At 37.7% G+C, this 27,167-nt stretch overlaps 1 protein-coding gene across 1 annotated transcript; it reads left to right on the top strand.

Moving 5' to 3' along the window:
* Positions 1-931: 931 nt before the first annotated feature.
* Positions 932-25,954, top strand: LOC131879410 (homeobox protein Hox-B5-like). Its single transcript, XM_059225726.1, has 2 exons — positions 932-2,357; positions 24,095-25,954. The coding sequence occupies exons 1-2, from the start codon at positions 1,505-1,507 to the stop codon at positions 24,487-24,489; spliced, it is 1,248 nt and encodes a 415-aa protein (XP_059081709.1). The 5' UTR covers positions 932-1,504; the 3' UTR covers positions 24,490-25,954.
* Positions 25,955-27,167: the final 1,213 nt, after the last annotated feature.

Below are 27,167 nucleotides of genomic sequence, written 5' to 3'. Positions count from 1 at the left end.
TTGTTCTTTATTTACTAATCATAGGTATGTTCTCCGTTTGTACCTCCTTGTTCACTTATTTTGGTAATTGGAGTTGTTGATACAATATTCTCAATCTACCATATTCCATTAATAAACAAGATTGAATTCTGCTTGAGACTAAGAATACGAGAGGTTTTTTTTGAAAACAATAAGAAAGTCCTGCCACTAACGGGACGCTCGAACTTGAAGCGATGTATATTCGTTGTATCCTCTCCTTTAAGCAAAGACGGCCAGATTGCTGCGACTTCATAGCTTGGATCAAAACCTGTCTGAGTTCAACCGCCTGCATACCTTTCAAACGACATCGAATCGATGAAATGATCCAACCATCTCAATCGCCAAGATAAGAACACTTAATACCTGATTTGATACGAATGCGCTTCATGGTATGATGCACCATATTCTCAGATATGCTTACGTATTTTACGTTCTAATGATTACTAGATCAAATCAATGGCCTAACCGAACGAACGAACGAGCATTCATAAGCCTGCATGACCTGGGCTGCTCCGTCGGGTAATGTTTTTCAACTACTGCACGCACAAAGTGGCTTGACTTGCCTTGTTTTTTTTTTTAACTCTGCTACTACATCTAGGTCTTCTAGCAGTGGTGCTACTACTAGTCCGATGCCGGCCGATGTTGATTTGATCGTCATTAGGCCCGACGGACCATGGATGACTGCTGGACTGCTGGACTGCTGGACTTCTGGACTTCTGGACTGCTAGACTACTGGCCGTCCTGTTGCTACTATGCTACTATCACGAGGAATAGCTGGTTGGTATGGCGAGAGCTGCATGGGGATCGAGGAACAGCATGTTTTCCTCTTGAGCGGCAGACAGACGACGACGCTCTCTCGCCCTCGTTGAGTGCCTCGGAGGCTCGCTGTCTGGCTGCCTCTCTCGGCGACTCCCTCACTCGTTCCCTGCCTGTCTTGCTAGTTCGTTGGGTACTTGGTTCCTTCCCTCCCCCTCCTGGTGGCAGCAGTGAGCCGGTGTTGAGCCCGTTGTTGAGCCCCACTGCCGCTGTCACAGCCAATGGGATGTAAGACCTGCTTATAGAGCAATCGCTCCGCAAACTACCTAGTAATTTCTGAGGGACGAGTGAGTCGCAGAAGTTCGTTCTCTTGTTCTGAATCCTCAAAAAATGAGTGACGTCGCCGATTTAAGATCCGCTTGAGGAATCAACTGACGAACGGATTCTCAGATTGTCAATACCAGCGGAAGGGTTCATGGGAAAGTGAGAAACATGATAGAAAGAAAAGGAATGACTTTCTTGAATCATTTTCGTCCTAGCTGCTTGCAATTGTCGTTGTTGTGTCCGGTCATATGCCCACAATTATCAGGTGCTCCTACTACTTATACTACTACCACTCACAGTGCAGTTGTCAACCAAGGCATCGTTATCGAACGGTGATTGTCTGTGTCACGAAATCCGCACTACATGTCAGAAATGAACTAGTGATTGGTGGAAACAATTGAATAGAATGAGTTCGTACCAGTTTGTCAATAGCTTAGCCCAGTGCTATGCCGATCAACAAGCTGGTCAAAATGCCGTGTCACAGTCAAGCCAAGACTATTATGGCATGAGCTATCCGAATTGTTACTCCCCCAACATAACTGCGGCTGCTCATGCCCAACAATATGGACAGTATACCCTGATGATGGGCTCTGGGGGTTCGGTGGGGAGTGCTGGAGCCAACAGTGTTCCGGGAGGAGGCGTTGCTGTCAGTGGCGAGGGTGGGGTGGACGGTAACACGAGCATCTCGGGTGGGAGTGGCGCTGGCATAGGGGGAGGGGGTAGGGCCTCAGGGAATGGGCGTGTGGGGAATGTGGGTGGACCAACCTCAAATGGATCAAATTCGAGCAATATTGGTCAATCTCATGTACGTGGTGACTATGCGTCAACAGGCCAAAGAGGCAATAGTGCAAACCAAAGTCCTTCAAGTAGCAACCTGATTGTGAATTCAAGTTGTAAATACCATCCCAGTGCGGCAACGCCCGGTCTCAACGGCTCGGCCGATAGTGGAACAAATTTAGGATCACCCCAAGACCTGAGTCGTGCCTCAGATAGTGAAACGCCCCAACCCTCTTGTCAGTCCTTAGGCCCAAAGACTCCGGAAAGCCAACCTCCATTATCTCCAGCTTTAACCGCATCCTCCCCTGGCTCGGCCACTAAAAGTCAAAATGATTCCATAGATCACCGAAGCTCAACAGCCACTGGCAATAATACAACCAGTTCAAATAAATCCAACAGTTCAAATTCCAGTGACTCGAAATCAAGCCCAAATGGCCCCCCACATATCTATCCTTGGATGAAAAGGGTGCATCTTGGTCAAAGTAAGTACCACGTGAATCTATCTACTGATTCACATGCTATCTTTATATGACAGGCTGTTATAACCACGTTTTGGTTCAACTGATTAAACCAAAATTCACGGGCAAAACGCTTTAGCATCATAGGCCTTGTTTAAGAGCAATATCTAAACGAGCTGGCCTTGCTTTCGAGTAACAGGCTGCATTTTTTCTTAATACATATTTATTGTTGTGATGGAACCTTTGATTTCTTTAGTACATCAAGTTTGATATTGTGACGTTTTCGTCAGCTGAATTGGTCACTCAATGCTTATGAAAACCTGTCGTCAGGCCTCAACTTATAGGTATGCAATTGTTAAGATATATATTTGCACTACTGATATGATTCAAATCTGACATCGTCCAAACCAAATCTAAATCGTACACCGGAACTATTTTTGACAAAAGGAAACCAAAACACATTCATATCTAATTCGCAAGCGTATTTTCCTGTAGAACTTAGTTATAGGTTTTCCTTTTTTTCGAGTTGGGTCTTTGGGCTTATTGACCAAAATATAAGAATATGAACTAAGAGCCTCTTAGTTATAGGAGTTCAGAGCCATCGAATTTGCATCAGTGCTCACCTTTTCAGATCAATGACACGTAAAAATCGTCAAACGAATACGTCTTCAATATCACTTCAATATACCAAAGGATTCAAAGCATTAGTGTGAAATAAAGTTAGCCTTTAATGCTTCGAAGGTTTTTAAAGTACATTTTTAACTTTTATGATGTGACAATCAAACACTTCTTTTTGGTGCTCCGATTTCAAAAAGTGCTCCTAAGCAATTCAATGTAGTCCATTGATCTTTAATATTTATTTTGGATGTGTTACAAAATTCTCGTCATTTTCTTTTTTTATGTTTGTTTAAGGCACGTCCTCTAAAACCGAAAATCGAATTCAAAGAACCTCTCATTAGAAATAGGTATTAACGTGCGCTTTTCAATTGCACAAAATTATAAATAATCTTTTTGTAATTTGTTGTTTACGGCTTTTGTTTTTTTACTAGGAACACATGTGCAATGCTAAATGACACAATTATCAAATTAATACTTTGATTGGTTTTGAATACCAAGGGATTGCATTGAATGTAATGAAAAGAATGTAAAATGAGTAAAATTAGCTGCAATATGAGTGAATTAGTTCCAATTTTGGAGATGAAGTAAAAAGGTTTGATCCTTGCCACAAGAGTGAATTGAGCCATCGCATGTATTTGAATTTATTCAGATGGGAAAATAATTTCCTGTATCAGATTGTTTAGTTTGTGGTAAACAGCTAGTTTTGTTGAAACAGATTAAAGGGGAGATCGAACCAAAGACCTCTGTCAAACTTGACACCAAGCATCAACATTGTCTCAGGGCAGCACATTTCTGAAATAGGTTGCATTCATATAGGGATTTAAATTTGGAAATTTGGTGCCGTCGAAAGCGGAGTAAAGACAGAAAATGGTGTATGTTTCACAAATAGCAACCATGTAATAGTGCTACACTAATAATGGAACAAGTGCTCCACAGGGATTGCCTTATTGATAATTTCTTTCATATTCTCAAAAAACGCCAACGAATACAGATTAGGGGCGGGGGGAGACAAACTTCAGAATGTTTAAATCTTTTTTCATGTTATAACCCAAGCCTTTTGAGGTTCAAAGAAGAATCAAATTCCAATATAAATTCCCTGAAGTCTCAAACCGTTTGGCTGATTCTACTGATGATTTTTATTCATTGGAATTGTCAATTCTTGTTGCCTCTCCATCTATCATCGTTTATCTATGAATGTTATTGCTTTGTTTTACTAAAAATTCCTTTCAAAGTTAGTTTGCCACCATCTTTGCTTGTGTTTCATCATCCCTTTCTGTTTTTTTTTTGTTTTTTCAAATCTAATCCGGGTCAGTTTACTTTTTTCCCATGTTTTGAGCTGTTTTAATCATTTTGCTTTAACTTGGATTATTTTGGCCAGATGAGCCTAAAATGTGTACTTTGAAATAATGCTTTGAAACTAAACCACCCACAAATCAATACATTAAAAAAGTGAAAATATTTAAATAGATTCTGCAAAAAATACTAAAATAATGATTAAAATTCACTATTCAAATAACAATAGGGGACAACCGTATCTGCAATTTTAGGACCGAAAAAGAATCAAAATTCCCAAACAATAACAAAAAGCTGATAAAGACAGTACTTGTCGAAATTATCCAAAGTATTTCATGTCCCTTTTTGGTAATCCAAGAGAAACTAAAAAAAAAGTATCGCAACTGTATAGCATTGAGTCCTAAAGAAACCAGTAGCTTATTTGGCATGTGAGTCAAGGTTACTCACGTATTATTGATAAATCTGTTTTTCATCCCTAAGCTATATATCTTAAATATGTAGCGAAAAAATTGGCTTTCTTATGTACGTTTAGTTAGAACAATCCTATCAGAATCGACAGATTTAGATACGTTAGAAGACGTTAAGGTTCCACGGCCTTCATGAACTTGAGTTGGCTTAGGTCAAACAATATCAAAATGACAGATTGTTGAGTTGTTTAGGAAAGACATTAGAATGGCGTCAGAGCAATATATTGACAAATCCAGTGTTTCGTGGTGCAAAAGAGGAAGTGGGGAGATTACAGAGGGTCTAGCCCCTTGTATTCAATACAATCCTTCCATTAAATGACATGATCGTTATGATTATTATTGTAGCACTGATTATTGATTTATGTGAAGGGAGTGATAGGCTGAAGAGCAATATCCCATCTTAAAAACCGCTCAAGTCTATTTGACTCATTCAACTTGATTCGTTATCGTGGGGGGAAATAAAGTTGTTGCCTTTTGGGGCACAGGAGAAGGGAGAGAGAGAGAGAGAGGGAAAGGAACTCTGCCTGGGAATAAAACCCTATCGTCAAATATACAACATTTTGATGACATGTTTCGGATTTTTAAGGATTTACAAATTCTGCGTTAACTTTTATCAAAATTGCTGGTCAGCCCAATAAATGATTGCTAGAGACGAGACATGTGGGGCCTTGTAGAAATCTGGTACTGACAATTTCGCCCCATCGGATCTTTTGTCGGAAAATTTGAGTCATATAAAAGTATCGAACTTAAGTAAAGGAACAAGTTCAGCAGATTAGAGTTTATTGACTTTTATCTCTGCATTCCTTCTCCCTCTCAAGTTATTGCCATACCACAAGCCATCATCATAACAAAGTCAAAGTATCTATCACGTCCTCATCCTCTTGTTTGACATTGGTTTTTTATGGACATCAAGAATGGATCAACTCATAATTATGGTTGCCATGACGATGATTGGCAGATACAAACAATTGATTTAATCATTGCATTGCCCAATCCAAAGAATCATTTTACATCGGACTGTCTTATCAAATGCATGCGTTATTTCTGTTTTTTGACTTCCCAAAAAGCTGTAAATAATTTAACATCTTAAATTTCCATACAAAAAGGTTAAGAAGAAATATTCGTCTAAAGTTAGCATTAAGGATTGTGGATTCATTCGTTCTATACTACATTTTGCTCTCAAACGTTAATTTGGCGCCTTCGCAGAAAAGTGAAAAATGTTTCACGTAAGTACAAAGAATGTTGCATTGGCGATGACAAAAGAGATAGAAATAAAGAAAACAAGCCGCCAGGCAAGACAGAACACATATATGTATCGAATTTGATATATTTAAGAACCAAATATTGGAGATGCATGTCTTGTTTTGACAGAGTAAGGCAAAAAGAGACGAGGAAACCGTGGCGTTTGAAAACATGGCGTTTCAATGGCAGGACCATGGCGTTTCGTTTAGCTCAGGCAACGTGACTGGAAGCTCTACCTGGGATCGATCAAAATCGACGTTTCTTCTCTTAGAAATGAAATCTAAAGTCATTGTACCTCGCATCCGACTTAACAGAAAGATTTTTTTAATACCCTTTGAAAATATCCCTTGTTCAATCAATATATCTTAAAAGCCGGCTCCCTTTTGCATATAAATACCTAATTGAACGGGTCTGGTCTTACGGCCTCTTAGAACCATTTTAGAGACCATACCCTTTTTTATAAACCACAGACGCAAAACATTACAGAGGTAAACTTGATCACTATTATTCCTTAATTGACCAATAATATCTGGAAAGGAAACTAATTCCCTCCACTGAGTTTTTCATACCTGAAAATAATACTAGGGAGTAATTTTGACATTTGAAGAAAGTAATAACGAACTTGTCGTTCTTGGCAAGGTATTTTTTTTACGTTTCTTAATTATACTTTTCTTATCAACATACTAAATGAATCTATTATCTCCTCTTCTAAATTTGGCATTTTGTAAGATTTGCAAATAAAGCTTAACAAGTCCATTCGTATGGCTAGAGCTTTCATGAGTGGTCTTAAAGTCTTTTTTTTGGCAAATATTGATTTTTGAGTAAGTTATTTAAACTGTCTTTGAAGCCTGAGACAACAATAGAGCTGAAATTTGAAGCACGTAGCCATGGTGATGTAACGCAAGTTAAGTTTGAGGAATAATGCAATACGTTTATTCAAATCGAAAATTTGAATTAAAAAGATAAATAGAGAGGTTGCAAGTCCTAAGTTAACTGATAAGCAAGTTGTTGCTTCATAGGACGTGTTTTGGGATTATCTTTAGCCTAAAGCTTTTACCTAACTTTCGCGTCAAATAGAAATCTGCACATAAAGCATCCACCGTTTTTTACTCTCGTCTATTCAAATATTCAGCACATCCTTAAAACCAAGTAGCAATTGTCAAACTTCTATAATCTCTACTCGACGTAAAAAACTGATGAACCAATGTTTTCCAAAGATTTCCTTCCAGGCTAGCTTAAACACTAATATAGTGTGACAATACTATCTCATTTAAGCTTCATTGAAGATTTTCAATATGTGCCAACTTGCAATGACAATCCTTCTTTTGGGCAGCTTGAATTGACTTGTCATCAGTGGAAAGGGAGAAGTGAGAACCTGGTGACCTACCTTTAAAACAAAATTTTAGAGCCTTCTGAAACCACATTAAGGTTTCCTCTCTGCCTATCTTTGTGTCCTTGTCATATTTACATTGGCCCACATATCTTAGTGGTTTATGTCTACATAATGAACCATTTCCCCTTCCTAAAAGACGTTTTTTGTAATTTTTGACCGGGCTCACAATGGCACAGAGTTCCCAGAGTGGAGGTGCTGGTGACGGACTTCTCAATCTCTGTAAACCTCTTTTCAATTTAACTTGCTTTCTTCCAAGCAAGATTTTAGAGAAAAATCCTAACATTAGTCGTGGAAGCTTTGAACCCTAATCTACTTTGCAAATCTAGCCCTTTTTCATGTAACTTAGCGGGCACAAGAGTTTGCTTTTGTTGTTTTCATTCATATGAAGTGAAGTAGTCACTTTTCATACACTCACCGATGCACTTTACTAAGACTCTGACGCGCTTTATTTGAGTTGAGCAGCTCTAAGTCTCTTTTTAAAATGTATTGATAAAACTATAAACCGTTGCACTCAAGGCTTAGTCATTTCTTACATCATTTATTCATTTCATCACTTGGAAAATGTTTGGTTCCGAAATTGAATTCTTAACAGCTTCTGTGACTGATCTAATTTCTGTAGACATTGCATCATAATATGACTGCATCTCCAGAGTTCCCTGAACCAGATTTCCGACTTAATTTGGTTAGTTAATTGTTTGTAAGAGGTTTCTAATTGTTTTGGATTAAGTGAATGGTTCAGGAGATGCAAACACTTTCCGTCAGCTGTTTGTTCATACAACACTCTGCACGGGGTGTCTATTGCGACCAAAAGGCAGAGCTTTATAATATTGCCCTCAGATAGTAAATTCAAAATACCCTAGATATAGGCGAAATTCCTTTCAAATAATGTTAAGATCTTTCAACGGTCTTCATGATAAAGAAGCAAAAACAGACCAAAAAATGCAGTTAAAGTACAAATTCCAGTCACAAAACCTGGGGCAATATTTTAATTTAGGAATAATTCTGCCACAATTACCTTAAATTTTACCAATATCATGAAAGAGGAAGGATTTTTTGATCGCAATTCAAGGGCAAAGAGTTTTCTTTTCCTGACAACCCAAGGCTGTTAGCTTGACCGTCTCGCGCTCAAATGAAGTCTCAAAACGGGAAAAGGCGGTCAAAAAATGCTATTGCTGGAATTCAGCTGAGAGCGCGAGAATTCTAGGTGGGTGTTTGTTCCTTTAGGAGCTAACATAGGATTGCCTTGACAATGGTTTCATTTTAGGGGTTTTATAATATGGATTTTAGATATTTAAGTAGCGTTCCAGATCAACTCTACATTCAAGGACTAGCTCGGTCTGCCAACTCAAATTCGTTGGTGGACCAAATATCATATTAAGATTGAAAGGTAATAAGTAGAAGAATTATAACCTTTCATTTTAATAGTACTGGGGATTACATTCCTTGTAGCGGTTGAAAAGTCCGTGAAAACCCAAATCAAAAAAAAGTTTCCCCAAGTACTTAAATGAATAATGATTTGGACTCGGATGCTAATAGTCAAGAGAAATCGCTTGAGGGGGTCTATTTGGCTGACGCCTCCTTCTTCAGAGTTAATTTAAGGGTGGGGACATATATTATAGGTATATAAGGCGTAGCAGACTAGATACACTTATGACCTGGAGCGTTCGTATAGGTGTGAATCGAAAACTTGACATCTAGATTCATAGATGCCTTTAACTGCAAAGATAATCTTATTTATTCGCTAAATATCATTTAGATAAGCTTCAACAAGCAAAACGGTTATCTCACCTGTCAACAGCAACTATGAAGCTTGGTGTCTAACTGTTGTTTAGGGTTAACAGATGGCGCAACACGGATGAGAGTCTTGTGCCCTCAGCACGCCAAGCAGTCTTTGGTTTGGAGGTCATTACACATTAGGTCATTTCCAAAAGATTGTTCTAACATATGTAGGAACTAGAAAATAATGGCGGTTTCTTATTTCTGTGTTGCAACAGGGGGAAAACTTACAGCCGTAAAATAACCGCAATTTAGCACAAACTACTTGCCCTTGAGATGCCCTTGGGTCAATTCTACTGTATGGCGCTTAGTCCCTTCTCAAGGAAATTTTAAGACATTAGATTCACACTCTCAATCGGAGCACCAATCTGACACGGGATTTGACATTGCCTCCTGAAAAAACATAACCATGTGCGCCTCTCGGGAAAAGCTTAATCGAGGCTCATAGACGGCACGGCTAGGGTATCAGCAACCAAAAGGGCTTGCCTTACCATTGGAAACTTACAAAACAAAATAACTAAAATTTGAAAGCTGTCCTGTCTCAATAGGTGACGAGCGCTATTAATATCATTTATCACTTGGACTCCGACAAAATAGTGTTTTCACATCGAGCCAAATTTGCAGAAATTTGATGGGTCGGATGTGCGACAGAGCTGAACCGGGGCATTGGGAAGAAAACCGGTTAGGTTTTTCGGATTTCTGATCAACATTCTACCTCTCACTCTGTTTGGCAAGGTTGCGCAATATTTTTTGCACAGTTTCCGACTCGTGCCGAAAAGCATCCCAACAACTGCTTAACAACAAATCGTCCAATGGCAATAGGTCTAGTCACGGACTTCTAGAAATATGGACTGCGAGCGAGCTTCCCGGCAAATCGGCCTGCTCTTGGTCAGCCACTCTGAGCCACCCTTCGAATTAAAGTTATAAAATAAGATACGTAGATCTCTTTGATTAACGGTAGGTCAATTTTATATCATTTACATGCAAAGTCGATCGTTTCAAAGTCATGTCGTCAAAAGCTTATGTAGCTGACCAAGAGCAGTCCGAAAATTCAAATCTTATGTGGTGCTTACTACATAACTTTGAAGATGTCTCCTGAGTTCCCTATGCATAAGTTTGGGCTCAAACTTGGCTGAGTTCATCTATTCAACAAGACCTTGTGGTCGTATGAAGTACTTATTTGGAATAAGATGAGCGGTTTAGGAGAAAGGATATTTTTGCTTCCGTTTGCAGTCTATATCTTTAGAAGTCCGCGGTCTAGTCAAGTAAACGCGTTCATGGACAACTGACGTTATTCCATGGCGTAAAACCAAAGACAACATGCTCAGCCAAACCGCACTGTGCATGCATTGGATTTTGACATTTATTCCATTTTACATGCTTGTCTAGGCAATTAGCAGTGTGGTATTGAGCCAATTTGGTTGTGCGTTAGCTGATTAACACCAAACATACTCATTTAGTAGGGTTTTGTACCACAACTTGCTCTAAATCATTCGATTATTGAAAATTCAATGGGCGAATGGGGCAACTTGACTTTAATGTTTGTCTTTGTTCTCTCTCCCATAATGCCCAAAATAAGGGTGCCGGACCACATTTTTCCTTCAATTTCCTTTACTTGATATCCCCTATAACAAAGGGTCCAATGGCAGACGTCGAGATCACGTTCTGAGGTTTGACACAAGGGTGAGCTAGAGAGATGCCCCAACTAGAGTCCCTAGTGCCAACAAAGTGCAAAGCTGCACGGCGTAGAAATGCACTTACGGCTAGAGCAAAACGCCTTACCCAAGCACCTAAGCTAAGCTTTTCTCATGTATTGAAGACCACCTCCAAGACCATCTGGACCTGATTTTGATGGAAAGTTTCATATAGGCATCACTAACTTAACAATAGCAATACCAATAAAAACAATAACAATAAGCAATTTCCTAACGGTTTCTTTAGGTTGATTTGTGAAGTTCTAGGAACGCAATTTCTAAACAGGTTACCTTTTTGCGCCTGTTGTAGCCTGTTTAATGCCCAGGGTGTTGAAATTGGCAATCTAGCTTCTTTTACCTCAAGCTAGAACTGTTACTCTAACAATTCCCGAGTCTGGGATTTTCTAGAGCAGATCATTGGGTCGTCCTGGGTTTCTGGGTACTTTCCACCCACGCGACCTCTGACGGCCAAATAATATCTGACATGTGCCATTCTACTTTGACTCAGCTCAACGAGGGCAAAAGGTGAACTAGCTTGTCCTACGTTGTTAAGATCTTACCAACGGCATGGTGCTAGCTCAATCGTTTAGTGCCTTCGTTGGGCTGAGGTTTAGATGTAGCTTACGTCTGACAAGTGACATTTGATTGAGCTCAAATTGGGAAAATCCAGTCCAAAAGACCCAATCCAAGTTGAAGGAGAAAGCGTTTGATTAATTGAGGTAAAATTTGCTGATTTTCCCCGGTTACCACATTGATACAGTGATGACGACGTCCTTGGCTTGGGATATTTGACCTGAGTGAGTGGGTTGTCCAAATGTGTTTTTTGCAACCCATTAATGATTAATCATGAAAAGTTTCTTTCAAATTTTGTTTAAGATTGGCGTAATCTAAGTTTAGTCGTTACTGAGCGGCCTCTTTCTTAGCCTATGTAACTTGGTTTTCCGTTGGTAAAAGAGCTGGATCGACACCTATGTTACCGACTTCCATGTCTCTTTCATCGTGACTATAACGCTCCAAAATGTGTCCCTTTGACTAAACAGCACAAATCGGATACATATTTTGCCGTTCTCAGTTTGCTATTAAGCCCTCAAACAAACCTTTAAACAGCCATTGCTTTGATCTTGATAAATACACAATCCAAGCAAATGAAAAAACCCTTGATTTTGCAACAAACGGTGATAGCAATCGATTGTGTTTGGCATGAAGAGAATTTGACATGCCTGAAAAAATATTGGAAACGCCATGTGAGGTAACATAAACGTCAAAAGACCACCACTAAGGAGCCGCTTCTTGCAAGGCCGGCTATTTCCTGAGGGGTTGGCTCCCGCCAGATTCTTGAAAAGGGTCGGTCGGCTCCTCGGCTTCTAAGCCGTGAGTCCCTGGCAAAATCCAAAACGTAATGCCGCAAAAAAGTCTCTCTCTCTTGATTTGAAAGCTACATGGTTATTTAAAGGGAGCGGATTGATATTTTTCAGAATATCAGAGTATGGAATATTTGACAAATCGTCCCGTTTTAGGCGAAAAAAAGAAATATTTTTTTCTCATAATAACAAAGGAAAACATTTTATTGTAAAGTAAATTCCAGCTCATTGCTATGATTGTTTATGCAGAGTAGATTTTTTTTTCAAAACCCAAAAGTAAATTCGCACTTCTTGCACTGCCCAATTTTATAGGTCGGAAAATATATGGCGGCAATTTTTTTGCCTCTGGTTAGGATATTTTTGAATTGATGGACTTTTTTAACAAGTCTAGTCGTTAGTCATATTTTCCTCAACTTTCAACTCAATTAATCCCAAACAAGTATCAGCTTATATTGCATAGGTAAAGGCTCACTTTTAAATTGCGCAATATTGCCTTAGAAGGCAGTCAACAAGAAATAAAAAAATCAAAAGTAGTTGAAAGACGGCCAGATGCAATGCTACATGCAATTTCTTTTAAAAAACTAAAAGCTGACCATTCTTGTTTTCTCTGAATCATCTTTGACCACACGACATTTGATCTCAGCATGGGGACCAAAGAGCCATCAATAAAGCGCGTTTACATGAAATATTTCTCAGTAATACTGTTTTTGGCCTGACATTTTCCGGATGGAATTGCAACATGATATGGCAACTTTGGATTAAAACATTCCTCTGTAGTGGAGGGGAAAGTTCTAACTTCCATATGATAGTGTCCTACATATTTCATGAACAAATTCATTGCAACGCCATGTCCGCTCCAGAGTTACTTCCGAACAAATCTGAATAACTGAAAAGCACGATGGCGCCACTCAGTACGCTATTTCACTCTGATGGGTCCATGGATAACCCCCTTAAAGGGAACAATTTACCTTTTTGTGGGCCCTAGTATGTGTTTAAAGAGCATAATGAGTTGATGATAATCAAATATTTCGTTCGATAATCCTGCGGAAGATATCAGCAGAATTCTGCCTTTTTGTGAGGAGCATATTTGCCATTATAAGGTTCATAACCTCATGCTCATTTCTCATTCTGGTGATGAAATAATCGGCTCGAATGAAATCTCAATCTGTTAATATACTTTGCTTTAGCAATGAATGACTTTTTTATTAGAACTTATAGGCTTGCGCAAGTTTGAACGGAAAGAGGATTAAGGCCAAGTCAGTTGTTTTTCTGAGCCTAAATCAAAAGCAACAAAAATATCATTATACTGCATGCACTTGTTGGACTTAACAACTCTTTAGAACTTCTTAGCTATTAAGTGATGAAGATAAGAAGTCACTAATAGTTATTCAGCTTTCTACATTTCTCTTTTAACCCAGGAAGCTGTCTCCTTCCAATTTATCAACGTCTTGGTCAATTACAGGGTCCGCCAAAACTTCCCAACCGCTAAAATCAAGCAGAAGCTTCCTCAATTTAAAACTACCAAAAGTATTCTGATGAACTCTGGATAAAGTAGCCACTAGCAGCAACCACTTCTGTTAAAAAAACAAGCCGTAGTCTCGAGGGAACTTATGGGCAAACAATACACATCATTTCAGAATAAGAGTGTCTCAAGCGCTAAAAAAGGTAGCCTTCAAGGCTGAGGATTGCGTCCTTTGATGGATCCCTTAGCAAGATGATGAACCAGCTCACACCAGCAGATACGTTCAAACTAACTATTCAGTTAAAAGTTCAAAGAAAAATGGTCAACGTCTTGTTCTAATTTGAATCCTAAGGAGTTCTTTGTTTAAACTCTTTTCGAGTGGATTGTTGGAAATTTCAACTTTTCTGAGATTGGTTATAAGTTCACTAAAATATGGTAAAAAAAATCATTTCTTTTACGAAGATAACAAGTTGTCTTAACCGAATTTGAAGATATTTTGGGTGTTGATAACATCTGAAATTAAATTTGCATGAAGCAATTTTGGACGAATTGGAGCTTCAAACTTGTCGCAAAATGTTTCCACGTATTTCAATGTCTTCCATAAGCTCATGATCTTTACATTTTTCAAATAGCCAAAAGCATTTAATTTTAAGTTGAACAGGACATAATCTTACTTTTTTGGCAAGCAATTTTCCCTGAAAATAAAAGTTGATATGTGTCAATTTGCACTTACCCTGGTTTTTGTTGCGAGACTTGTCAAGGTCTATTTTTCATGTCAGAAAAATCAAGTTTCTAATTGCAACTTTAAAGCGCTCAATAGCATTGCAACATCTCAACTCAACCTTAGTACTAAATGATATTTGTTTACACCCATAGACACGGTTTTATGATTAAAGTTTGGTGGAGCTAGTTTTGATTAACACTGAATTTGTTGACAAACGTTTGCTATGACAGAAATCACTTTACTTCTTTTTATTATCTGACAAGCTTCTTCAATGTACACACAGATGAATGTCAAATCAAAATCGACCATTAATGTTTATCCAGAGTTGATGCCAAGTTGACTTGAGACTTTGAATTAATGTTCGTTTTCCCTCAAATGTTTAGGGACATAAATAAAGTCTTTATTTCCCCGTGCGTTTGAGAGGGGGTAACAATTTGAAACGGGCCACTATGTACCAAAAGGATGCCACGAATGAGAAAAGGGAGGTCAAGAAAATACCCAAAACTAGATCCTTGCATTGTCTAAGCTGGCTTGAGATTTTAGGGCCTACTCTATGTTAACTGGTCGCTTTTTTCAAGCTTGCTAAAAGGGTCAGTTTAGGCCTTTGGCTCCAGAGATGTGATATTCTTTAATCAGATCCTAGTTTTGTTTTGAGTTAAGAGTTCTTCATAATGCTCGTGTTATGTTTTTCAACTTTTGAAAATTAAGATTAATTTTTGGAGAAAAAGGCATAATATTGAAAATGGAGAAATCTGTTCTTTGCTTTGGTAATAACTGAGCATTATTCGAGGATTGGCCTTTCTCAAGCAGCTTTTAGCAATTTTCCCCTCGTGTTGACCTTCTGCGGTATGCTTTGGCTTATAGGTCCATGGACCTGCCCATTTACGCAATTGTCCAAGACGCTGAACCCTGTGGATTATCCTTCCCACTTTTTTTAAATATTGCTTCTGAAATTGGAAAAACGTCATTGTGGCAGACAGTTTGCTAATGTAATAATATCGCACATAGGTCAATGTTTCAACTATGCTATAACGCTGTTTTTGTGATGAATCCATATTCACTGATCGAAACCCACCCAAACAATCGTTCAAGTACTCTAATATTTTAGAATTTTATCTTAGAGCCAGATACTAAAGGGAGATAAAATCCAGAATGATGTAAAGGATTGATGTTTCGTGTATTATTGTTGAATTAAGATAACTTTTTTGCATGATCTTGGAGGGATTTATTTGTTGCAAGCCTGAAACTTGTTTCTCTTTATCTTGGTCAAGTGACCATGTACCGTATTAGTAAGGGAAACGAGTTATCACCTTACGTAACCGATTTATCCATTAATTCCATCAATGTAGTGACGTGAGAGGCTTCAAACTTGAGATTTGTTTCGATGACAATCAGGACACAAACCTCTGCAAGTTTGCAATTAGGCCTTTATCATGTGCATGATAATTGATATCAATGATAGCATTTAAACTAATCTTCATCGCAATCGTAATTGAATACATTTTAGCGCAAGTGAGATATTGCAGTTACAAATCCCATTGAAATATCCATTAATGAGTTTTTTATGAATGCTGGCCAATGATCTGTCATTAAAAAGATGTGATTTGTCTGATTGACCCCAAAGTACAAAAGCTATATAGTAAAATCAAAAGCAGAGAGAGGAAGCTTTGCAAAGAAACTTTTTTCCCTGGCTATGTTTATCGATCACCATTGGGTATTGGAATCTTATCGGAGCTTGGCTTGAGGTCTTTTTGAAGTCTTGAAACATCATTGAGGCATGTTTAAGTATGTTGTGACTTAGGCGCTCAGTGACATTCACCTAAGGATGTGTTTTCGAGCTGCCCAGGAACAACCAAAGTAAGAGTATGAGTTTCAGTGCACTCTATGTGGATCCATTAAAACGAATGCTCAGGAACAAAAATGCCGAAGCAATGCTGATGAATTCGATTTGACAACAAATCAGCTTTGCTTGTATGTCATTAGCATAACCATTGAATTTTTTCATTAAAGTTCGATCATCATTAAGCATTGTGAACACAAGTCTCTAAATATGAAGTATATTGTCATGTCTGTACAACAATTCTGCGCCACAAGGCCTTTACTTGAAAAGGAATGAAAGAACTTGTTTTTGTACATTAAGTCAGGTGGTGACTTTGAGGACGTTCGCCTTTTTCAAATCTTGGTTTGATGCCCTAATGTAGATCATTGTCTCCTCCAAGACCAGCCCACTAGGCTAGTTACTTTAATTGCGATGACGATGAGATCAGTTCGTTTAAAGGTGCTTCTCTAAAATTTCTTTCCCCCCATTTCCTCCTCATTCGGCTCGAACTCTTAACGTTTACAAATATGTTTTATGCACGGTATGTAGAAAGACGTTTTAGGGCGGTACCAAGAGGGATCATTGTTTTCTTCGTTTGCTACCCCCTAAAAGGTGCACTACAGAAATTTAGAATAAAACTTTGATTGATCCGTTCTTTCGCTGACGGTTTGACAAGTTTGAATTCCCCTTGCAGCCCTCATGTTTACCCGGAAACAATCCTGACATCAGTTACGCAGATAGATTTATAATCAATTGATTGATTGGCAATGAGTTATGCGAACCTGGTTTCTAACTAATGTGGCAAACAACCAAACTACGACTAATCTCGAAAATAGCAAGAATGAAAACCGAAGTAATTGCTTGGGTTTTCAAGTGGCATTAAATTTAAAGAAATATGCACTGGTTAACAATCCAACCACAATGAGCAATTCACGTCATTTTCGCACGGCTTATTTGGTTTCAGCTAGATATATGATTAGCAGAACTGAATTCAAAATACCAAGCCTTTTTAGTTCATCGGTTAAGTGGCATAACAACAAAATATAATGGGTGGCAATAAAGGAGGAAGGAGAATTTCACGGGTCTTTTTATGACTTTCATTTTCTGCGCTGTTGTCTTGGGAAGCTTTTGCCAAATGATGTAATTATTCGAGCAATAACATTAATCTCGAAGATTGTTGGTTTAAGAACGGAATGATTGTGTAGATTTGATCATCAGTCCTCCCATAGCAGGCCACAAATTTGATGCCTTTTGCACTAACAATACTTGCAATTGTCCTTTTCATTGAGCAGAGGTACCGCCCTCTGCTTTGTTGAGGTTCGGACAAACAAACATAGAAACGAGAGAATACGCTCTAAGATGCCAGATTTTATTAAGGTATTATCAAATGGACAATTCATTGCTTACGTATTTTGACACAGCTCTTCAGGGCGACCTTTCAAATCCTCTATGGGTAAAATTCCAATCAATTATGACATGTGAGTAAGAATGAAATAGGATGTTGTATATGTAGTGTATTGTTGATAACACGGCAACACTTTTGAAATAATTTCCAACACAGTGGTATGAGGAAAAGCACAGTATTGGTGCATTTTTGGTGGCTAGCTTTAAAAACAACACTTTTACTAAACTTACCTTTGACTTTTTTTAGGCAAACTTTAATGGAAAAAACTGATCTTGAAAAGTTGCTGGCATGCTACCAGTATGCAATATATAGCTCCCTGTTTATTCACATTTGGATGTAAAAAGTGTTGTAATTTTAGCCTTATTGGATTTGAAGTTCTTTCAGAATAGTTATTGATGTATTTACTGTCTTAGAATGCATCAGCAATATTTTTTTCATTAAATAATACCTTGTTAAATCAGACGTCTCAGAGCTCATTCTTGTGCTTCTAGCCAAAGCATGAATAGTCAATGTAGGAAATAAATTGTAACTACATCTACATTTAGCAGAGCAAAAACCTTGTTTTTATATAGTTTGGTAAGGTATAATGATCCAAAAAAGGCAACTTCACAATTCTTAACTAAAGAAATAGAAAGAATATTGAAATTTTAAGATGTGATTAAAATTATGAAAACTTTGGCCAGACAAAAATTCAGACAAAAATTATATTGGTTCACTTTTTCAGTACATTCGAAAAATGAGTTTTATTGTCTGAATGCATAAATAATGGCTTTGACAGATTTGAATAAAATGTGTGCTTTTTCATTTGTTAGCATCAATGATTTCTTATATTTATGCATTCACTGGCAAAATGAAGAAACCTTAATGATGAGGCTTGAATTACACTATCCCTGCAGGCATGCAGGAGAGAAGCTCAGCTTCCAAGATTTTTTTGATGTTAAGATTTTTGGTCTACTAACATAACTCAAAATTCTAAAAAGTGACCAATTCAAGAGTGATAAGCCAATTTTTGAAGTGCATGGTACGTGTTTTACCACATGATTTCTCCTCTTTTTGACGTGACAGCTTTTAATAATCAACTAATTGCTCGTTTCTATGGGGTGTTTTAAAAGAAGTGGACCACCCAAAGTTATTTGATAAAAAGTAGATGTTGCAAGCAGAATGATAAACGTAATTGCTATTTAGTTTCGCATTTCTGTCCGTAACACCTTTAAATCCCTCTAGACATCGACAAAACCAAATTTGATTGCATAAACGGATGAATTTTGAACCATACCATTTCAAGGTGCTTTTCAAGAGGTTCCGAATTTATGACAATTGGAAACCTTTGAACCATCAAAGTTATAAGCATTCAAAGATGCAAAAATTATGACGCATGGCCATGCTCCTCACAAACGTCCTAAAACCTTATTCGAATTCATTCAAAACATTTTTGAGTCTTCAGAGAGTGATGAGCAAAAGTTATGGCCTGGTGACCAATTCCATTAGACATTATTTTTGACCATTAGTCTTTTAAGATAACTGGTCCGAAAGAAGATCAATTCAAAGCTTATAGTGCTAATAAGTAATGGTGACCTCTTTTGTGTACCAAGAATAACCTTTCGATTTATTACATCAATGTACATTTAAACAATTCAGAGCATGTAATTACTTTTGCAACACCCATGCACTGCCGTGCTTCTCTTTATTTTCTGCATACCTTGGTTACAACAGAACATTTTGGGAAAACGATTGCAACAAGTATTCTCATGCAATTGTTCATCAGCATCAAAATATTCATATTCTTAATTGAGGTGACTATCCATATCAAGTGAACTGACCTGTGACGTACTTGTAACAAAATTACCTTCGCGTAATTGCATTACAGTAGTTGTATTTAATTACATTTGTACTGAGATAGATTCCTATTGCAATTAATCAAGGTAGTCAGGTAGGTGTAATAAATATCGTAAGGGATAACACCTAATGTGTCAATAGTGGCAGATACAAGCAATAGCCCTCTTTAAAAAAATATGACGGAAAGAATTGTTTAAAAAGGGGCTGTGTTGATCAAAACATGAAGGGGCAACAAAATGGTTTTCCTGACTCTACACATCTACATGTCTTTTCACTTAAGGAAAAAGTGGCCTTTTGACTTTTTTTCTATTTTTTTGCGGACTTCCTTACCAGTACTGGGAATGAGATCCCCCAACACTTCAAGACAGAAGAAGGTATTTATCTTAATTTTTCCGTCTTTAACTGCTGGGGATCCCATTTCCGTTGAAAAGACACCATCAAGGTATTTATTTTCCTTGATTTTATATTCATATAATATTTGATTCACCAACGAATTAGAGTTGGCAAATCTGCCTAACGTTTTTTATTGTGGAGAAATGTAAAAGAAAACAAAGTAACTCTTTTACTTTTACATTTAAAGTGCTCGAAATGAAGCATTTTACAGACACCAACCCTCTTTCATGCTCTTGGGAGCTCGAAATCAAATTCACCAATCTGAAATCCTGGGGGTGAGATTTGACAAAAACAGCTCTCTAGTAGCTTTCCGTAGCTCCAATCATATTCTAAATCTAAAGAAATTGGCTTCCCCAATTACCATGTCTGGACTGTTTGTGGGATGGGGATTGACTTTGAACACGTTTAGTTACGTGATACTCAAAATAAAGTTCCGAATTCAGGGAGCCAGTGGGTTGATGGCTTGTTAGACTGCTTTGGTTGAAACTAGAGGGCTAGTCACCCTAGTTGAAACCCAGTAACTTTGAGGAAGTAGATCGGCCCTACACCCTGATACCGAACAACAATAACCAGTTCAAAATATGTTTAAAAATGCCTCAAGTGTATTGGTTGAAGTGACTCTTCACTCCCAATCAAGCTATAAGCTGATGTAAAATATGTCTCGCACATTTGCCGTAATTAAGCCTATAGAGGGGTCTCTGACTTGTTCGAAACTGGCGCAGGAAATCGGAAATTCTGTCACGGAACCTCGGTTACGTTACAGTTCCGAGACTTATTTGTTTGGGGTCGCAACTTCGTCGAAACGTCACTACAACTTGAAGGAAATTTCTGCAGCCTAGTGGAATCTACTGAGCTTGTTTCAGCCCCAAAGATATGGCCTAGTATCAGTTACATTCTAGCTTAGAAATTCACATATTTTTTGATAATCCTAGGGACCAATATAAACGAGATAAATAGTAAAAAGATGTGACCAGGGTTATATCATGTCAATTCACATTAATCACCATTTTTTTCACAGTATTGCATAAAACATTTTGAGTCTCTTTATTACATAAACAATACCTACGCATTTTTAAACTAGATGAAAACATCATTTTGCATATGTTCATTTTTCTTCCTGAGCTTTTAAAACTCTTTCTTAACATTCTATTTTTTCCATAACCTTCTTCAATTCTTCAAAAAGTATTTGTTCTAGGCCTGAATTGTTCCTCGAGGTTTCCTAATCTCCCAAAAAAAAATTCTAATTTTTTTGAAATTCAATGCTAATGAATGTCCATGGGGGGGGATTATATTACATCTAGGTGTAAGAAAAAGACAAAAAAAAACAAAAGCAAACAAAAACAATATATATCGACACCGAATTAGCATTTGTTATGAAGCCGAATGGAGAATCAATAAAGGGCTGTTGGAACTCTAATTTCGTGGAAGTTTAGAAGAAAGATATTCTTGTAATAACGGGAATATCAGACCATATAAATTCATGATTTGCCCGGGCAAGTCTTCTTTGCTGAATTTCAAGCTCTTCTGCTGTACGCTCCATTGACCTTGGCCCTCGAAATGACACTATGTTTAACGATGGTGGCGTATTTTGGTCGATTGATGATCGAAAACAAAAAATATATAATGAGCTGAGATGCCACTAAGTCTGCTTCTTACTAAGATTAATGTGTGTACTTTCGGCAAAAGTCACAATATATCTTTAGTGGGCGTTATGTCAATTCATTTGTTTTACCTGGAGATGGGACGAAATTTCATTTCAAATCGGTTAGCAGATTCATACGTAGGGTTTTACGGTAGACATGTTTTCTAAGACTAACATTCTAACCACTTTTTTTTTTACTATATCAGATTCATTTTGAGATTCCAGATTCAACTTGCCACTTAAATTAGCGAAATTACAATCAATTTTCATAACAGGGAAAAATAGCGTCATTTAATAGGATATGGTGCGGTGTTCGTTCATCATTAAAAAATTTGAGATATCATGTCCAAATCTTCCCACAAATCCTCGATTTGAGGAGCAATCAAGAGAAACAAATAGAGTGTGGAGTAGGCGAATTGGATGACTAAACAAAGTATAAATTACCGTGCATGGCCGTTTTTACACCGATAGGAATCTTCCGTTTACGTAGACAAATATGTTGATGTTTAGGTACAGTTGAATTTTATTACTTTATGCACAGCTATTAGTTCATGTTTTCTTGTGAATACGAACATTTCAAGGTATTGAAATTGGAGCTGTGTCCATCATACCGTTGCTTTTTTGTTTGGCCCAGTGATTTCGGTGCCTCGTCTGTTGGCCATCGAAACGGGAGGGTGGGCAACATCCAGGTCGTAAATCACAGCTCCTTTGACAAACACGCTTGAAGAAAATCATGAAGCTAGGGAAGGTCAATGACGAATCGTGACTTTCTTGCCAAAATATTCAGAGTGAAAAGGTCCTAAATCGAAATTCACTTTTAGGAGTTCGTCACTTCATTGTGTTTTCACTTTAAGTAAGCCCAAGTGGGGATTGAGACAGACATTTTTTGTTGGACTAATTTATGAAAAGAATAAAATGCCTCATTTTCTAGTGTTTATTGATGATTTGGTTACTTGTAAGCTGTTGCATTTTGAATTTCATTCCGAAATCGTTTTTCAAAACTATTTGACAGTATTAGGCACACGCTAAATCGATTATGATTTCAAGACATTGTGTATAACGAAACAAAATTCAAACTCAAGCAAGATGAATGGGGCAAAACGTATTTACTCTGGAAATTTCATAATCAGAATATTTCGTGTTGCTATAATAATCACTTGCTCGGTTTGGAGTTTTCAGACACCAAGAGAGACCAACAAACGCTATAATATATTTGGAGGGTTTGGACCAAGTTTCGGACTACTCACAAATACCCTTCAAGTTTTGTACTTGTAGCGCCCTTTATCTACCCATCTCGTAACTTCCTTCATTCTTTCCTGCTTGCCTCCCAATTTTTGGTGAGATCTTATCCAGCGTAGGCACAGAATGCAACTTATTGTATCCGATCGAAACAAAGCAAAGAAGGTGCAGACATTTTTTTGAATTATAACTGCCTTATGAAATTTTTTCGTTTACAAAAGTATAAAATCTATTATATCGCTTATCATAATTTGAAATTCCACAAATAGAAATAAAGAAGAGGATAAATTTGAAATTGCACTTGGAGATCCCCTTTTTGCATTTTAAGTTTTTGCCAGTAATGGCATTCCATACAATTCCAGTCACTATAAACTCAAGCAAAACATGTGGACGAAGTTTCAATCGGGATTGGTGGTTTTGGTATATGTGTCTTAAAGGTGAAACGAAAGCAATGTGCACTAATTGAATGTGAGAAACGAAAAATACTGAATACCTGGAGGGTTAAATCAATACTTTCTCTGTCTGAAATTTTTCCAGTTTCTATTAGTTTGCGAACAGCCAATTAATCTTCTTTAAGCATTCAATAAGTCATTCAGGCTTCAATTGTTTAGCTATCCCACAATTGGCCTTGGTACTTTAGGAGAAAACTTTAATGCAACTTTGAAATTAGCTCAAGCGCAGTACTTCAGCACGAATGAAAGCACATGTGATCCAAAACACTTTTCTCCTTTAAATCATGTATATATAAAGGATGGCTTTCCTCGATCCTAACACATGATATCAAAACAGGTCTGTCCAGGAAAAGAAATTTCACTTCTTTATTTCTACAAATTTGTTGTCAGAAACATCTTCACCTTTCCTGCCTTCATGGTTAATTGAACACTATCGAATTTCAAAAGAAATAATGTTTGAAGCATATTGAGCGACACAAAAGAAGGTCACATTCAAAAGACAGTTGCTAAATTAACATTACAACTATGGTTGCACGTATTTGCTCGCCAAAACACACACATTCACCAACCAAGCTAATGCGTATAGAGTTGTCCTTATGAATAAACGGAACCACGATAACCTTCCAAATTTAGATTTTGATGTGTTATGGACTAAATAATTTTGAATTTTGATCAACGTCGAGCATATATTATATTATAAATAAAGCACCCAACCAACATGTTATTGAGTAGTAGTAGATTTCTTTCCAGCCAAAAGTTGTCGATTGGCGTTAGTTTGAATGTTGGTTGAATATGGAACTTTTTAAACCTCTTTCTTATTGGGCAATTCAATTCTACACACAGAGGAAATGGGCTTAGTCTTAGACATTCGTATTTGTAGAGGCTTTCAATGAATAGGTCTTTTTCGAGCTCAATAATCATGTCTCATGATGTCTTTGTTTTCAGATGCTGTGAATCAGAACGGGGAAACCAAACGCCAGAGAACTTCCTACACCCGGTACCAAACCCTCGAATTGGAGAAGGAATTTCATTTCAATCGCTATTTAACTCGACGGAGACGAATTGAAATCGCTCATGCCCTGTGTTTGACGGAGAGGCAAATCAAAATTTGGTTTCAAAATCGCCGGATGAAATGGAAGAAGGAACATAAGATGGCCAGTATGAACGCAATGCCCATGCATCAGATGCATCCCGCTTTAGCGTATCAACACCACGCCCACCTTCAATCCATGGGGATGCATGGATTTGGTCTTCACGCGGCCGCTGCGGCTGAGCACATGCACTCCGGATTGGCCGCTAGCGAAGCAAAAGCTCAATTTGACCGATATGGGATACAATAGTGAAGAGAGAAGAAACAAAAATTAAGGATCTCCTTGTCAATTCCAATCCTGCTTGAAGATCTCTCAATATTACAAGCGCGCTGATGCGGAGTGGTTCTAATTCGAAGCGACTGCGAGCAAAAGTTGTTCCCCCTAAAAGGAGCGACAACAAATTGTACAGTCTTTTACAAACAAATGCGCAAAAAGAAACCAAGGAAATAACGAACGGTCCCCTTGACGGCTTTTTGCGATTTTCACTGCGCACACTTAGGACTTACTGGTCATGAAGGTTCGCAAGAACAAACTCCCTTGTGTCATTTCTTGATTGGGTTTAAATGCACTTCAGCGCCCCAACCAGATGACTATCTATCCCCAAGAAAAGAGAGATTCCCTGACAAACTGATTTTTGAATGTTCATGGACAAACAAACAGGACAAAAAAATGTATTGGCCCACTCACATAATCGCTTGGATTGTGACGAATAAGTTTGATTGGTCCCTCAACACCAATTGGCCCGAAATTTATCATTCTTTTCTTTCAAATATAGGATTCATCGCAAGACTTCGTACATTTGGGTGCCACAACTCGCACAACTTTTTGAGCGCGCTTGATGTATTGTTTCAAGACTTATACTTTTATTACTATTACTTCCCCCATCGTAATACAACTAAAACAGCGACTACTACTTCTTCTACCATTACTATCATGAAAACTACCATTACCATTACCACCACCACCTCTTCCTCCCCCTCAACCACTACTATCATCATGATAATAACAACAACTACTACTACCACTACTACTACTACTACTACTACTACTACTACAACCATATAACAACATCTTCTATCGCTGAACTAGATAGGGTTGTTGCTTTGTTTCAATTGTGAGTATTTCAAGGCGCAAGAACAAAAAAGCGTGGATTTGGCCCAATGTTTACGTGCTGTTATTCCTGTCATTTACTATCATGACTTTCATTGCATATTTAACGACCAATTCCGCAAGCAATTCTTCTGTTTCCTTCCCGATTTGTTGTCGAGAGTCTGCGAATTTGCCCCCTCCTCATCTTGATCAAATTCAGCTTACCACGTGTGACCACAGGAGTCATCTCTCATTCAAGGGATCAAACAAAGCAATTGATAACGACCGTAGGCAATGAATGTTTTTTTCCCGCGCAACATCACAACTACTCTCTCCTACTCTTAATGTCGATTTTCCCGTTGATAGACCGTTTCTGTTTTTCTGTCTTACAAACATCACGACCATCACTTGCTAGTGGAAAACGAGGCAATGAGAGGGTAATACTCTGAAAACATCTCGTTGACTCAAAACACCATAAACCCTAGAAATCTGCGTCAGTTTTATTGGTCTATACTATTGCCGCTGTTATGATTTAATTTCCAGATCACCCTGTTCTGTTCTGTTGACTTGTATTAAGAAGTAATAAAGAAATTGCCTCACCCGACATAAATCAATCGGAAATTTATCGAAAGGTCGAAAATCCGTGCAGTAAATGGATCCCAGAAAACACTCAAAGAGACTCCTTTTTCAAGGAAACCTGTCGATGCATAAGTTCAACCATTCAAAATGACCTTTTTCTGAAAATTTGTTACACTTTTCATATTTTCCAAAGGCGTTGTTGTGTACTAGGTCAGGGACTCTTCAGAGAGGAAACGACACGGCTTTTCTTGGCCCGCCAAGTTAGGCCATTGTGTTGGATTAAGACAATAGCTCTAGTATCAATAAAACAAGATTGGCCATGCTAAATAGTATATTTAAGTGGTGTTTTTTTTCAGTAAATATTGATTTCCTTGATATACAGCTCGGTTCATATTCCAAATATTTCTACGTTTATTTTAATAAATCAATAGAATAAATGAAATAGCCATAAACAGCAAAGCAATCAAAATCGATTTGAAAGTCTCTCAAATCAGTAAAATAACAGGCAAAATTGCTCAAAAACAGTTAAAGAAAGAAGATCAGAAACAAGAATTAATTTATCAGTTCATGAGGAACTAAAACTGACAAATAGCAAAAGAAATGTACGAAATAGGCAAGAAAGTACATATACATGAATATTGATCTTTTTTGATATCTGGGATGGACAATTGCTAATTTTATTTTAATTCATTTATTTGGCAAAACAAATATCAGCCATTGGAGGAAAATGGATGAGTTTTCTTTGAGTAGAGTTAAATTTCTGCTTGTTAGGAACTTTACATAAAAGTCAGGCATTATTCCAGGTGCACAAAGTAATACCAACATCCCATTCACTAGATTTCAAGAGTTTCCTTGCTGTAATGTCCTTGACTAGGTAGAAGTGGATGGATACTTGCCATTGACGATAGCACATATTTTTGACTTTCCGTCAATCGTTGGCCAATTTACAGCCTTACTGTAGCGTGACATTATTCAAGAAGACCGAAAAAACTTGCTTGCTTTTTCAAAAATATTACTTCCATTTCCTGCAAAAGACTTGTGACGTTGTGGTTGGCGTGAATTACTCTCAAGAGGGAGAGATACTCATTATCCCCGATTCTCCTCCACGACTTCTGTCTGGGAATTTTTTTAAATCTTTTTTGTGACTCTTAGTCATGTCATGGTGTAAAATTAAATATAAATGTAGTTTATAAGCATTTAACAAACATTGTTGAATTTATCTAAAAAAATTATAAATAACAAAACGTCAAAACGGTAAA

The sequence above is a fragment of the Tigriopus californicus genome, chromosome 1 (assembly GCF_007210705.1).
Source record: "Tigriopus californicus strain San Diego chromosome 1, Tcal_SD_v2.1, whole genome shotgun sequence".
Taxonomy (NCBI): domain Eukaryota; kingdom Metazoa; phylum Arthropoda; class Copepoda; order Harpacticoida; family Harpacticidae; genus Tigriopus; species Tigriopus californicus.
Note: the sequence above shows the minus strand (reverse complement) of the source record. Positions and strands in the feature narration are given on the sequence as shown.